This window comes from Montipora foliosa, chromosome 3 (genome assembly GCF_036669935.1).
Source record: "Montipora foliosa isolate CH-2021 chromosome 3, ASM3666993v2, whole genome shotgun sequence".
Classification (NCBI taxonomy): Eukaryota; Metazoa; Cnidaria; class Anthozoa; order Scleractinia; family Acroporidae; genus Montipora; species Montipora foliosa.
This window is the reverse complement of record NC_090871.1, coordinates 30,231,108-30,247,429: the sequence shown is the minus strand read 5'-3', so window position 1 is coordinate 30,247,429 and position 16,322 is coordinate 30,231,108. Positions and strand designations below refer to the sequence as shown.

General features: G+C 37.0%; 1 protein-coding gene across 1 annotated transcript in view; it reads left to right on the top strand.

The window, feature by feature from the left end:
* The first annotated feature begins 572 nt into the window (after positions 1 to 572).
* Positions 573 to 16,322, top strand: part of LOC137997268 (uncharacterized) — a 30,365-nt gene continuing 14,615 nt past the window's right edge. Inside the window, exons 1-5 of the mRNA XM_068843156.1 lie at positions 573 to 920; positions 3,215 to 3,283; positions 4,803 to 4,907; positions 5,917 to 6,012; positions 6,517 to 6,668. Of these exons, the coding sequence (XP_068699257.1) occupies positions 717 to 920; positions 3,215 to 3,283; positions 4,803 to 4,907; positions 5,917 to 6,012; positions 6,517 to 6,668 (626 nt within the window). The 5' untranslated portion in view covers positions 573 to 716. The remainder of the gene's footprint in view (positions 921 to 3,214; positions 3,284 to 4,802; positions 4,908 to 5,916; positions 6,013 to 6,516; positions 6,669 to 16,322) is intronic.

Below are 16,322 nucleotides of genomic sequence, written 5' to 3'. Positions count from 1 at the left end.
TCCCGTCTTTTGCAATCCTGAAATGAAAGAAGCGAGTCAACCTGTAAAAGAGTTTCCAAATAGCATGCTTCAATAATTTTCCAAAATTAGATTTTGAACTCTTCGTCTGGTACACGAAATACAATGATTTTCTTGACGAGTAATATTTTAAGAAGCAACTCCCACAAGTCTCAATGCTGAGTTTTTCAGTAACGCGAAGGGCCCTCTTCTTTTGTGTTTGCCAGCTGACCTTGTCTTCACCACGGCCACGGAAATTAAAAGTACACTGAAGATCGTATAAACTACCACAAGAGCTGCTGACGACTTGAACATCACTTGAAATTCAATTGCCAACCACAGAACCACTGCCATTCCACAGGTCATCAAGGTAATGGTTGTAACCAGCCATAGGAAAGGAGCAATGCCCAGTAAAATAAATATAACCTTGAAAATTGGTGGCATCGTGGATTTATCTTCCCTTTTTTACGAAAATCTTCACTCCGCGGGCGATTGTTGTGACCCGATCATGTTCGTCATCAGAGTGCAAATCTCCTGATCAGCGGGTATTTGAAAGAGTATCACGTGACTAATTTGCTGCACGCCGTGGAAGAATCAATATGGCGTTGTTTCTTTTGACTCGAAGGCTTTCCTATAAATTTTTAGAAGCTAGATGGAGGTAGCGGCGAAAAAGTAGTAAGATATAATAGGAGAATAATTCTAGTAGAAGGAAATTCGCGATGATGTTTCAACAACCGCACCAGCAAACTCTAAAGTTAATTCAAAAGCCTCCCACGACCTCGTCCGCCCAACCAGTTTCATCTGCAGAGTCGCAGGATGACAAAGGCTTTCGGCAGCCCATCACTTTCGATGGAAAACGGATGAGAAAGGCTGTTATGCGTAAAACTGTCGATTATAACTCTTCTGTTGTTAAACAAATCGAGGTACGACTGTTTTAACTGCCCCTGTTGTAAGATTGTTCTGGCGAAAAGAATACGGGATTAATTCCATGTGTGTTTGACGCTTTGAAACCGACGCTTTCCGTTTCGATACGACTGCAGCCGGGAAATCGGTATTCCTGTTGAAGATTCCATTTCACTCTGAAAAGTCTGTTTTCGTCTTCCTCCCGCTCGCAAGAAAACAGGCATGATGACTCTCTTCCTAATTATTAGGCTTGAAGGCTTCTGACATTAAGGATGCTGTCTTCCAACTTTGGCAGCATATCACCCATCACACCTGTTTAATTCACAAGTAATGATCCTCAGTTTTATCCCTTAAATGGAGATAATCAAAAGCTGTCAAGGATGCTAAATTTACTGGGTTTGGAGAAAGTTAAAAGAATGTCCTTCAATCTGAGAAATCTTTAAAATTTCATTGAATTTTTGGCTTTTGAGGCAAAACCCTTTGTCGATGAAGAAAAAGAAGAAGAAGGATATGATCTAGATATTTCAGCAAAAACATCCTAACTGTCTGGTTTTAAAAATTATATAAAGTGTTCTATAATTGGATGTTATTAGCCTGCATTATCCTTATGCTTAGTAATTTATTTCAAACTTGAATTAATTAGCACTTGGTAATTTATTAATAACAAACTTTCAGTGTTGCAGCCCCTAAACTACAGAATAGACCCTTCCACAGTTTTTGACTGCCATATTGTCTGGGAGCCAAATATGGCTAAATTTACAGTAAATATGTGAGATTTTGGCTGTCTTTAAACATCTGTAGTGCTGCTAAAAAGAGACAGATTTCCAACTTTTGCCACTACTTTAAATAGTTTTATACATATCATTCATTCAACAGAAAATAAGGCCATTAAGGAAGGTATGACGTCCATAAATTCGAATACTAAATCTTCTCGTGTGGCTTCTTAATTTGGTGGCAATTTGCCGTGATGATTTTAGAAGGGTTGTATGGAATCTTAAAACTTCGGTTATGGTCGCTGTAGCCTGAATCTTTTCTTTATATTTCATGAAAATAATATTGGTATAAATGTCTTTTAAAGGACACTATCACTGTGGAAACTTGACCTTTTTTAGCGGCGCTACAGCCAAAATCCCATACATTTACTGTAAATTTAGCAGTGTTTACCTCCCAACCAAGATGGCCCCAAAAACCGTGTAAGGGTCTATTCTGTTCAATATGAAATTGGATCTGCCAGAAACCTAAACCAATATATATCTAAACTCAAAACCTGTTTGTTTTGTAAATGCTTACTGTTAACCTCCTCTGCACGCTGACGTTGCACTTTTTTCTACAGTTTGTTTACTGGTTATAGTTTTTAACTGTGTCATACTTTTTCAATTTCTCCTGGTTTTTTAAATTTGTTTTATGGTTTGATATTTCATGTTTTAAAGCGCTTTAAAGGCTTGTATAGAGACTGAACATTATGTAAATAATGAATTAGTATTAGTGACCGAGTTTGAGTCACATTTTCTAGATTAGCTGTAGCTATTTAGATGGTCCAACCTTGCTATTTTGTTTAAAATTCTGACTCTGCATCATTACCGCAAGTAATTATTTGTTATACAAAAATTTGGTTTATCAACAGAGTTGATAATGTAAATTGACCACCGTACAGAGATTCTAAAGGCTGACGTTTCGAGCGTTAGCCCTTCGTCAGAGCGAATGACGAAGGGCTAACGCTCGAAACGTCAGCTTTTAGAATCTCTGTACGGTGGTCAATTTACATTATCAACTCCGTTGATAAACCAAATTTTTGTATACTACTTCCCCACCGACGCAGCACCACAGTTTCTTTAGAAACTACCCCTTCATTCATAATTATTTGTTAGTTTGTTACCATAGTCTTTTCCATTTCGTAAATAGTGAATGAAGTTAACTGAACAATAATGTTATCGTTTTTGTTGAACTTAACCAAAAGTGCATTTTTCTGTTTCTTTCATATGCTTAGAGTACCGTTACACCAAAAAAATCACATTTGAAAGGAAAAATGGCTACATTTCATTTGTTCAGATCAACAAGGAAATACACCCAACAGTTACTTTATAGTAATCCCCTGTTTGGTAACAGTTGAAATTTCAAAGACATTCAAAATAATTTGAAGCTTTCATATTTGTTTGTGGCAGTTTTTATTTGAGGTATTTCAATCAGTTTTGTTATTGTCATAAGTTCCTTTATAACAGATTGAATTGAAAATGATTTTTGAATGGCATCTGAAATGTTTTTAGATTGTTACCTAAGACAGCTCAGCCTGTTGTTCTTTTTTTCCTATTTGCAGAATAGAAAATGGTTCAAAGATCTTAACAAGAGGAGTGGAATGCAGCCAGATGATTCATTTTCGTCAGATGTAAGTAACAGATAATTCTTTCCATATTTTTATCATCATTTAGGTTATTATTTTCATGCCATGTCTTTTGTACTTTAATTTTCTCCACAACATGTCAACCATTCTGGTGGAAACCTTAATTTTTTGGGCTTGTAAGATTGTATGAGATGAAGTCAGGGAAAAGATGTTATGGTTATTAAGTTTTATTTGCTTAAACATGCTGTACACCAGCAAACATTTGCATGCATGAAGTTGCCACACTAATTATTTGTTGCTACCATCAATTGCATCTGCCCTTCCAATCACGCATGATAAAAAGTGAGTGAGTGAGTGAGTGAAGCTATTAGTCTCTCCCCTAGGGGCTTTTCAGGACTAATTTACAATGTTTTTCGGGGGCTTTAGCCAGACTGCTTATTACACAGTTTACAATTTTATTTTAGGAAGTGAGAGATGCCCCCGTCCAGATAAGTTCAGACCACAACACCGGGGACTATGTCCCCTACTCTTATCGAATAGTGAGTGGGTTCTTTAACGTCCCATACTATTTAATTTCCAACAAGGGTTATGAGACTGGACCTCCGGTTTACAGTCCTTATCCGAGAAGGCTTGAAAGTCTAACCATTTGCAGATGTAATTACAAAGGTAGCACATTCTCCTCAGTTATTTTAAGACCCTGAGTGTTGGTCCGGCCGGAGTCGAACTCACGACCTCCCGCACGACAGCCCGATGCTCAACCAACTGATCCACCGGTGCGCGGTGGCTCAGTGAGTTGTTCAAAAACATGTCATGTTGACCTAACAAACTTCAATTTTTTGACAGCAAAACATCAAAGTTTCCCTACCTCTTTTATTCCTATAGTACACTGAATGGACAGATGACAGTTAAATTAAAACACTGAAACTATGGTGTTCTGAACAAATTCTGGTCAATTAGAACTCAACAAGTTTGTGGAGGTGTTGTAACTGAGTCCTCTGGTCAAATTCAAAATATTTGAACAGCTATAACGGAAAAGTAGACATCTTCGGTAAGAAACCTGGCACTTCCTTTGGAAGTAAACCCCTTCTCCATTAAATGAGCTGCATATTTTAGTAAATCAGAATCTACTTTGGCCAAAAACTCTTCGATAGTTCTGGGATCAGATGTTATTCTTTTCCTCTCTTTTGTCTTTTAAAAAATAACCTGTCAAGAAGCACTGGATAGCACTACAAATAGGTGGGAAAACTTTGAAGTTTTGGTGTCCAAATATTGAAGTTTGATAGGCCAACAGAACATGTTCTTATCATGTGCATGGAAGGGTAGATGCAATCGACAGTATTTTCGTTAGGATACTTCTTTTTGCTTTCAGTGTGAATTTCCTATCTCGGGAAGGTTACAAGGCTGGTGCATGTAATATTCACAGCTGTTTACTGCATGTGTATTTGTTACCGATGCATGTATTTTACAAGTGTTTTTGTAGTGAGGCTCAAATCAAATCAGTTTCCTTAGCCAAGATGTGGATCAGGAGACATCAGGGATTTAACTTGTTCCCATTTTCTGACAGGTTTTCCCACCAGGTTGTCTCTTGGCTAATCCAATTAATGCTGTGACTACCAAATTTGTGAGAACATCAACAAATAAACTGAGGTGTCCAATATTTTGTGTGGCGGTTAGTATAATATTCATTAATTTCTTGTTTGTAAATGCATGAGAACTTGTATTATTTTATTTAACAGGACTTTCATCCAGTATGTCCTACACCTGCAGAGCTACAAAGAACACCTTTTATATTCTTTTTGAAATCAAAAACAAAGGTGTTTTCGGAAAGGAAATGGTCTGAAAATTGCTTGAAAAGGTTCTAAACTCTTGGTTATAAACAGCAAAACATCCAAGCAGATCACTCAGTATTGGGCGGGATTTTGCAGATTTTTGGGAATTGTGCAGGTTTCATCGAATTGTGCAGTCCCGCACCCACGCATCCTGTCAGAAGTTCTGTATCGAAAATGTTTAAGAAGAGATACATGTATTGTAAAGAAAGAGCACAGCAAGAAATGTCTGGCTTATGTGCTGAAATGGGATCTAGAATTACTGGTCTCATCATTACTATTTTGATAGCATAAAGTTAAATTTAAGGAATTCAAATAAGATCTTAATGTGACAATAATAACATAGTAAAGGTTAACTCAAATTACATGAGACGCAAATTGCTGTCAAACCCAAGTCATGGTGGAATACAAGCTCTCACCAATGCACCAGCACTGCTCCCCATGATTGAGGAAATAAAAATTAAAAAATCACCATAGTTACTTGTATTCATGCAGCTGCTGTTTTGACAAGTGGGAAAGACATACATGTACATGTATCTTGGGGAGCAGAAAATATGGTTAGCATTCCCATAAGACAGATTTCTCTTCCCTTTCTACATGTATGTCAGCAATGTAAAGCGCTTCGAAGAGATAATATTTTTTGAAGGGTGGCTCAGGGATACTGAGCTGAGTACTCCTTTGCAGGAGTCAAACCTACAATTTTTTGATTACTAGTTCGGATGCTCTACCAATGAGCAATAGTAAACTCATGGAAGCCCTTCATCATCAAAGGTCTCAGGGCTGTTAATGTTAATATTGATGTGAAAGAATGGTTAAAACATTCAGTTGTGTACATTTTAAAACATATTTTAGTGGACACCAGAGGGACGCCGACTGGTAACAGGAGCGTCAAGTGGTGAATTTACACTGTGGAATGGACTCACATTTAACTTTGAAACAATTCTGCAAGTATGTAACTCAGCAAACAGAGAAAACAAGTAAACAATGCTGTTTGGTCTAGAATGTGATTTGAATACAACAAGTAGCTAGGGGTTTGGAAATGTGATTCCCAATCACTTTAGTGGCTTGGCTAATCCTCATAACTCATACATGTACAAGATCAAGGAGATAAGAAATTGAATTCTATGCATCAATAGCCTGGATTTTGTTTGCAGGTAGTTTACTTTTGAAGGGGTGAGCTCTTTGAATAGAAAAATCAAGAGGTGCTCATCTTGGAGAGGACAGTTGTAGCACTTACTAATCAACTTAGGCATCTGCCAATTGTTTGGAAGCAGTATGTTTTCCTTGATAAGTGAATTAACCCACTAAAAGTAAAGAATCGCAGACTGGAGAGCTTAAGAGATTTGTCTAAATGCTGTTTTGTGTCCTTGTTGAATTTGGAAATTTATGGATTGCTGGTCTGTTGTTGTGGTTTCCATTTCTTGCACATAGTTTTGAAACACTTTTATTTAGGCTCACGACAGCCCAGTACGAGCAATGGTATGGAGTCATGCAGATAACTGGCTGCTTTCATCAGACCACGGAGGCTTTATTAAGTACTGGCAGTCCAACATGAACAATGTGCAAATGTATGAAGCTCATAAAGAACCCATTCGAGGATTAAGGTTAGCAAGTTTGGTTCCAAGAACGCAGCACGGTGGACTGTTTTTAGCTGTTTTTGTCGGTATAGTAGAACTTCTCAAGCACTTTCTACAGTTAGTGTTGATAGAACGTGTGCAACACATTTTGTTTAGCAGCAGAGGCAGAATTTATAAGAGGTAACATGGTGCCCTACAGGCTAGTGTTTGAGGTGAAGCCAAATTTAATTCTATGAGTTCTCAAAAAGTGCCGACCATTTCGATGCCAATGGTTGCCAATTAGTTGGTTTTTGGTGCCTCACTGTCACTCTCAAACTATATTCTGTAGGGAAGTTCCCTATTGGGTAAATTATTTAATAAAGATAACCTAGTATTTACATTTAAGAATGCTCAAACCCCATTAAAAACAGCAATGGTTGAGCATATTTTTCCTTTAAATGCTTTAAATAAATAAAGAAGACGTGGGAAATAAAATGAAGCAGTTCAAAATAAAAAAAAAATGAAAACTCATAATAAAAATACAACCCAATTACCCAGCATCTCTAAACCTTCCATCTGCATTGATTATGAACTCCCTTGAGCATGCACATAAATCGTCACCATGTGGGTGCAAGGTAGCATCTGCCGCAACCCAATATTCAGCCTTGGTCTTTACGTTTAGTTGATATTTATGTTTACCTCTCTGGTTTCTTTGTTTGTACCTAAATGAAGCCTTGACAAAATGTTATCAATGAAGAATTTTAAAGTCACGGTCCTTTACAGTTTTGTTTTGTTTTGTTTTTTTGAGCTCCAACATCACACTTATCAAGACTATTACAATGTAGATCAGTTTCTTCACTGCATTAGGTTGAAAAAACAGGGATAAAGGTTGTTGGACCTACAACGGTTGTATGTTTAGTTTTTGAACTTTACCCTTCACTTTTCACTTATTATTTTGCCTTTATGAACATAGTATACGACGTTAGTATGGCTCATTGGTCAAATTTACTCACTTTCCTAGTTGCAAGATTCCACTATGTGCGTATCAGATACTACTGTATTTCCAGTATCTGATGCATTCTTTTCGTTCGTAACATCATTTTTTTTTTTTTTTTTTTTGTTGCATTTCTGGGACTCATTATTTCAATCCAAAAAACTTTTTAAAGCCAGTTTTGTACAATGTCTTCTTAATGCATTTATTTACAGCAGATATACCCATTTTCCTCTGGCCACTCTACAGAATACAAACTGTCTGCAAATAATCAGGGCAGTATGCAACATTGCCAACATCGCCATGTTTATTATTGGCGAATTGTTTTTTTTTTTGCTTGGAACTAGCAGAATCTTTGCATTTTGCCTGGAAATGAACTTTCCCTGATTTGTGCTTCATTTTCAAGAAATAAGTCATCTGATGCAAAACGTGTAAACAAGTTTGTCCCAATTTGTTTCCATGAAATAAAGCCTTAAATACTGTTACCTTTGTATTGAACAAACACCGGTAAGTGTCACTTCACTGATTCCAACATTTGAAGAAAACAAAGTCGTCCTTTCATTTTCCATTTCAAAGGCGTAGCTGATAGTATATATTTGCATAGCCGACAGCCATCGTGTGAGAGGAGGCAATTTTGAGCAAGTCTGAACAGCTACATGTATTTGTTCCATTCGAGGCATAATGGACATTGTTTTCAGTTTCCTGACATCAGATTTATTACTCGCTCACTTACTCATTGATCTGTTAGTACAGTCATTGTTTGTTTTGGACAGCAGACACAGCTTGGTTTTTAGAACTGATATGAAATTAGGATTTCAGACTAAACATAAACCACAGAATATCCTTTGATTTCGATCGAGGTATGGATAAACATTTAATAATGAAATACGAACGGCAATAAATGTAAGAATGCCCCATGACTGAAAGGGCTAGAATGCACAAAGATTGGTAATTTTTTCTTGATCAGTCTAAATTGGAATTACTGGTGATTGTTAATTGCACTTTTTGAGTTAAAAGGCTGGCATTTACACACAAGTCATGCAAACATTTGCCTATTTGGTTGGTGTTTGTTATTGTGGTATTGCACTGTAAGAGCGCAACACACTATGTCACCGGGTTGTAAGAGTGTAAGTCGTGGTGCCAATAGGCCTGCAGTGCTTGCATAAATCATGAAAATAAACAGGTCTGTTGGAAGCGTGCTTGAGTTTCAACGCAGTGAACCCCAAAATTGGCAAGAATTTGTGACGCTGATGAATAATAAAGCAGCTGCTATTTCCAAAACAATGGAATTACCTGGTGGTAAATAACCTGGTCAAGGAGAGTAAATTTTTGACTTTGCAGAAAACAATGGTCAACCTCAAGAGTTGGGCAATTGTGATCTTTGTGTTGAATTCACACATTTCTTTTTGAACTTTATAACGCTTGAAAGGAAAAAAAACCAAACTAACAAAAACAGAAACCCAGTGTCTTGCCATCCTGTTGACACAGATGTATCCTTTGTTTTGTGAGTAAACACGCAAGGTAACTTGATCCAGCCCCTTCAATTTTGCGATTTACTTGTCAGCCAATAGTACAATAGAAAAATTGAATGCAGCAAAAATCTCCCAAAATGTTTTTTGCCGATGGGAACTTTTTACATTCACAGTTCAAAGTTTATGTTGTGTTAATGTCAAAAATTTTGTTGCTGACGGCAAAATATTTTATTCTCGATCGACACATCCTGAAAACTTCCTTCTGCTCTTCCTGAAAACTGTGTATAAATATTTATTTGCTTTTGCATCAATATTTGTTTTGCATAAAGCAGGCTAACAAAATCTATACCTTGCTTAGTTCACATTTTTGAGCATTAAAATAGAATTTCTGTCCTGTTTCTGACAGCAAGTTGTATATTTTGAGGTCTCCCACTAGATACTAACCCTGTTGGACAAAGTTTAACTTTGGTGAACTATCATATCAGAAAGCTGTCAGACACTCAGAGTGCACGCTTAAACTTGTGATGAAAAGGGGAACTTGAAAATGATCAACATGTCGGCCTCAAAGCCAGTCTTTCTTGATTCCCTTTTATTTTCTGCAATCTTTCTGGGTTTAGTATTTTACTAGTAATCACATGTCCTCTCAGGGGGCTATTTACCAAGACATCTATCATGGCACTTAAATGATATATGGTACCAAAACAATAATTATCATGTACATGTACTATTCAAGCTAGGTATTATGCAAAAACAACTTGAATCTCCTGGAAGACAAAGCGCAGCTCAGTTGACAATTAAGGAATAAAGTGGTGTGTTACTGCACTACCACATGTATTTAATGCATGCATATTTTTTCATTACTTATCAGAGTGTATCTCTGATCTGATTTTTTTACTCTTGCAATCCATCTGATTGTTATCCCTTGTAAGGAAAATTGAACCACAGAACGACACAAAAAACCTCTGAGCATGGGGTAATTGGACCTGCGGGCTTCAAATTTGGGCTCTTTCTAAGAGAAATTTAAAAAATTAAATTCTCTTCATTTGTATCCCTTAATGCCATTTTCATGTCATCTAACTATTGTAGGTCTCATTTACGCCCACGTCAACTCTGCCCATACCTCCTGCTCCCAAAGACAGGGACGGCAGAGATTATTTTGTATTGGAGGGGCTAAACAAGCAAGCACCGGAGATGCTAACTTGCAGGGGGTTCTGGGAAAATTAGTCACCAGAAAATTTTGAAATCTTGAGGCTCGGAAATGCTACTTTCAGCATCGTCGACGAAATATCAAAAAACTAAACCTGTATCAACCGTAAAATGACAGATATTCTACTTTTTATTTTTGTTCCTTGCTTGAAATTGGGGGGAAGCTAAAGCCCCCCTGGCTCCGCCATCCCTGAAAAAAAAGGTACATGTGAAGAGGGCCATCACTCACCGGTAATGCTTGAATTACAATCTTACCCCCATCCAGCTTTCTGATGCCATCTTGGTTGAGGGGCAAACATGGCATAAATTACAGTGAATGTATGGGATTTTGGCCAAACTCAAACCTTTACAACTCTGCTGTTAAAAAGCAGATTTCAAACATTTTTGAACTTTTAGTCATTTTTTTAATATCATTCACTTGACGGAAAATTAGATCATTGCACAAGGCACCACGCCTGAAAATTGGATATTAGAAATCTCTTCATGTCGCTTCAAATTCCACAGAAACTTGATTAATTTTGTTTACAAGGGTTTGAAATATGAAATTTACAAATTTCATTTACAGCCGTGATTGATTGTCCAGCTTGATTGTCATAGTCATACTTCACGAAAAATAGAAGTGCTTTTTGAGGGGTATGCTCGCTATCCATATCATCAGACCTTAACGGTTCAAAGTCTGCAAATTTCCCTAACATTCACTGTTATTTAAGACTTGTGTGGTCCCCCCCCCCCCCCCCCCAATCGATATTGCATCAGAAACTGAGAAAAAGACGGCTATTTGCCTTTTAGATCTTGATGCCAAACATTCCAAACATGAAATATCTATTGCCAAAGGCACCAATAATAATAATTTTATCATTATAACCAAAATAAGTTGCTTTTCAAAACCAGACAGCAATCTAGTTTTTGAGTTCCTTTTTTATTATATTCGAGAGAATTTGTTCCCCTTGCACTGGTACTGTCTTACCCAAAATAGAGCTTTTACAGAGTTTTGTATTTTAAAGATGGATAAAGGGGAAAATGTCCGTATCAGCCTTCCTCCCTTCAAACAAATCACATGAAGGATCTGCAAAATCTTGCAAAACATCCATCAAAAGTGATTGTGTCAATGAAATCATACCTTCCTTGGAGGGGTTATCCCAGATATGCAAACTGCAATGAACCCTTCAAAAAATGATTCAATAGTATTCTAATACTGAAGAAGAAATAATACCACTACAATACAATACAATACAATACAACATTCTTTATTTAACGAAGGTAACATAGTTAACCCAATGAGTTATCTAACTTACGGCCTTCACCACTGCTGTGAAACTAAGGTTAAGATAAGCAAATATTTGCAAAACATTGTTTAAACATTCCTATCATAAAAGGTGAGTTTTTACTCCCACTGACACTTGACATTGAAGATTTTGGGGAGGTGAATTTAAATCTTAATAATGTAAGCCTTTGTGATTTTGCTAAAGAAAACATTCACTTAATGTCAAAATTGTGCCCTTGAGACTCTTTAGGTGCCCTAGGATGCCCCCAGTTGAGGAGTGACTCCTAGGAGTCAATGGGTTAAGTAAAACGTGGCAACTGCAACCACCATGAGCAAGCAACAGCCCTGAAATAGACAGCTGTAGTTTTGGCATTCACAAAATAAAATTACATGTATGCATGAAAGACAACAAGTGCTGTTATTAAAGAGAACTTCATTTTCCATTTTTCTCTAGACATACATGGTTGAGGAAGCATGAAAACCAAAACCATAGCTGAAATGTTAAAAACAAAAACAATGAACAAGTTCGTAATTATTGACACTGAAAGCAATCAATCAATTTCAATCTTCAAGGGCTCTCATTTGTGCCTTCGATAAGCATTTATAGTACCAAGCATGACAACTTATTCCTTCACAAAGCAGACAGCGAGCTCAGAGGGCCCAATCCTTTTTGGGGCAAATTGCATGTCCCCAGAATATTATTGGGATGTAAGTCAGAGAAATTCTGTTGTCGCTGTCCTCCTGAGACTGTAGAAATAATCCCCTGGGAAGAATTTTAATCATGTTTTCATTTTTCGATCAGTATAAATGTAGTGGGTTTTGTGGGGGATTTTCTTTGTCATATTTGTTTGAGCACATATTGCTCATCTAGCTATCATTTTGTTGATGGTTTCTACAGTTCTTTGAGATGTTGATAAAAGAATGAAATATGAAAACACCCCTTAATATGTGACAACTGTAGTACCAGTCATCAAAGTAAAACTGGTTGACAGGACATCCAGACTTATTGGCCACGCCCTTTATTTTATCCAACCAAACCAAAGGTTTCGCCATTGACCACAATGTTGTGAGAATTGTGGGCATTTCCTTCAAGTTTTGCATTGGCAGGTCATACACCTGTAGATGAACCAAATAACTCCCAACTTGGTTATGGCCGTGGTTTTGTCTACGAAAGTCCTACCCTTGGGTTAATCCTTGCTGAATTTAGGGCTAAGCCTGGTCATTAATGCAGTTTCGTTTAAACCCAGTTGAAATTGGCTGACACCTTAGTCATCATGGACTGATTGTCATTTCTTATTGTGTTATTTGATTTGTGTTTTAAACTGAAGTTCATTGACTGTCCTCAGCCAACAACTCAAAACCAGTATGCAGTGACTGCATCAACTAAACTGACAAAACTGACATTGAACACCACATGCTACCACAATTTATTTTTGGACCAATGTTTGTTGTGGTAACTGGGGGAAATTGAGATAAAGCAGATGCACACAGTTATCTTGGAGGACCAATGTCACAGAAATCATCCCTTTTTGGTTTCTCCAATTTGTCAGACAAGTTGTCATGTAGCCATTTTATGCATTATGCTTTCCTTCAAGGCCTCTGTTTGCGATATCTAGTGATGACGCATGACACATGATGCTATTTAGTCACCTTTGAACCAGAAATTAGGCAATTAAGTATATTCTAGGGGATTAGCTACCAGTAATCTCTTGCACATCACATATTAAAAATTGGGCAACCTGTACCACAACCTAATCAAAAGGAAAAGACAACATCGACAATAACAATATTATATAATTGCAAATAATAATAACAATAATACAGTCATTGTTCTTGTCACGTGTCAAAGTTCTAAGCAAGGCCGTGGGAGGACACATATTCAATATTCATATGGAAAAATAATTCTGATATTTTATCCCCATACTAACAGACATGTCCGGACATAAATTAATTCGGAGCAGGGTTACAGCATTTGCTAAAGACTGATTGAATTAAGTTGACAATCTTACGGCAGTAATTTCAAAGAGGTACATAAATTGAAGTGAAGACAATAATTGAAAATAATGTTTTCATGAAAGACACTTGGTGCAAAATGAAAGTCATGGTTATAGCACTAATCTTGAAAAAATTTTTCAGATACCTTCACAAGTTGCAGAAATCCAGTTAATTTTAATTACTGATCATATGACAGTTGCATTATTTTAATCAAAGGAATGTAATTTCAAAGTGGTCAATGAAAATGTTTCTGTCAAACTGAGAAAGGGCAAGGTATTCTGGATCTTTGATCCATCTCTTACAACCCAAGTGTTTTTTTTTCCTTGATTGACTAACTGGAGAAAAGTACTCAAGTAGTCAAGTTGTAGAGTGTGAATCAAGATTTCTGCTATTATAATGTCGTGAAAATGTAATTTGTCTGTCTATATGGTTCGGAGTAGGTCTTCTGTCATTGTTATGTAATGTAATCTACCATTGTCATGTTCCGTACTACTCATTTGTAGTTGACATGAACTGAGAGACACATTGAGAGAGGATGTGTTGTAATCATCAGTCCAGGTCACTGCCAATGAGAGGTTGGTTAGTTGGAAAATGAAATAAAACATGTGATACAAGTAATAGCAATGAACTTCATTGCCTTTATTCTTTATCACAGTCAAACAAAGAGCAAAAAATCCTTGATTTGATCACCATACTTTTTATTTCCTTCCCATTAAAGGGTCAAATGATACCATCTTTTTCCTGTAGTCATGTGTACATGTAGAAGTATAGTCATCACAAAGAAAACTGTGTAATCATATGTAGACTTGATCAATTCTCTATCCAACTACATGTACATGATACATGAATTCCGAAAAAAAAGTTACATGACCCTGTGATTCAAGATCTAGACACTACTTCGCCTGCCCTTCCAGACCCTGGTTAATATGAAATGTTGTAAAGGGACACACCATGGCACTGGGCTGTGAATTAGGACATTTTTAGTAGCACAATTTTTAACAGTGAACCACATGACATCAGGATGAATGATAATCAACTTTGTTATCCTTAAAATGACTCGGTTGCAGATGTCCCACCATTAAGTATGGTGGTTTTGAAACAAGCTTACTTTCCAAAAGGATACTTGAATTTACATTATGACATGACCCCTTCGAACATATAGAAAGTGTCTTGATGCCTAAAAGTGTAAACTGCTGCTTGAATTATAACTAAATACAGAACCTTATGTAAAAACTTACTTAAGCCCTTTGAGGGTAATAGTGATATACTTTTGACAGCTCTTCTTTTAAATTAACTGATTACCCATCATGAAATGCCAAGGTCACAAAAAAGTGATGCAGAAAATAAGTTGTACACAGTGCCACCCTTAAAAATTGTAATGTTTTTCTTTGTTGCACCAAGTCAAAGTGGATGTAAAAAAAATTAAATGTGTGCCTGGATTGAAATTAACATAGTTGCTAAAACAAGGAATGACCCAAAATGAGCTACAGTGGTATCTAAAAATGAACTAAAATGACTTAAAATGAGCTACAACGGTATCTAGTATGATCTAAAATGACCTAAAATGAATAGGTCATTTTAGATACTGTTGTAGCTCATTTTAGTTCAGTTTAGATACTGTTGTAGCTCATTTTAGATCATTTTCGGTCATTCCTTGTTTTAGTAACTACGTTGAAATTAATGCTACTACTATTACTACTACTACTAATAATAATAATATAATACTATTGAAATGTCCAGCCAGCCCTGACCATTCTCATTCAGCCCAGTCCATTCAGATTGTTTCGGGGTAATTCTCAGGTCAGCTTTGATGATTTTCTTGTGCCTCTTACCAGTGGGCACTCTCAAAAATGCATTTTCCAATCTGGGCTGTAGCATGGCAGCCATAACTCTCAGCATGATGAGGATAATCAAAAATAAGGTTTTTGTGATGACTTGCTATGGAGAAAATCCACCTCAGACACAAGTTAGAGCTTCATTTAAGTAGCTGTAACCTTTAACCCATTGATGACTCAAATCTATTGAGTCTCACTCCTAGCTAGGAGTCAATGGGTTAAGGAGACATTGATGTAGCACATGTCCAGAAATGCAGGCAGTGGCAGATTTGGCTAAATTTGCAAAGAGGGTGACATGTGGTGGATTTGGCCAAATCCTCCGTTTTGCCATTGCCTATATGTCTGGATTTTAGTGGAGATATGTAACAATTCAGTGGATTGAAATAACCCTAACCCTAACCCAGTAGTTTCAGTAATTACCAACAGTTGACGAAAAGCGTCAGCTACTTTGCCAAGAGAACCTTTTTCCATATATTGAAGTAATTAAAGACATTCTTTCTAACCTAAGATTAAAATTCATTTTGACTATGACAACAGTCATTAATTAACCCATTGATGAGTAAAATTGTCTGGCATGAGACAGTGTCGGCACGACTGTTCCGCGGGTGAGAGGTAGGGGGTGAAGGGTACCATAGCTGAAACAACCCAAACCTTTACAAAAATGCCTTAGGCCTGGTCATTATCAGCATCATGTTTAGGCCTAATGTTACCATTTTTGTAAAGGTTTGGGTTGTTCCAGCTATGGTACCCTTCACCCCCTACCTCTCATCCCCTACCCCTCGCTGCCAGAATAGTTGTGCTGGACAGAGTAAATCTATGAATTCTCACTCTTAGGGTCAATAGGTTAAGACTAGCCCACAGCTTTTTTTTCCTGGAGATTCCACACTAATGTGCATAGCTGGGTTAGTGAGAGGTAAGGGTCTATCCCAGCATCATGAT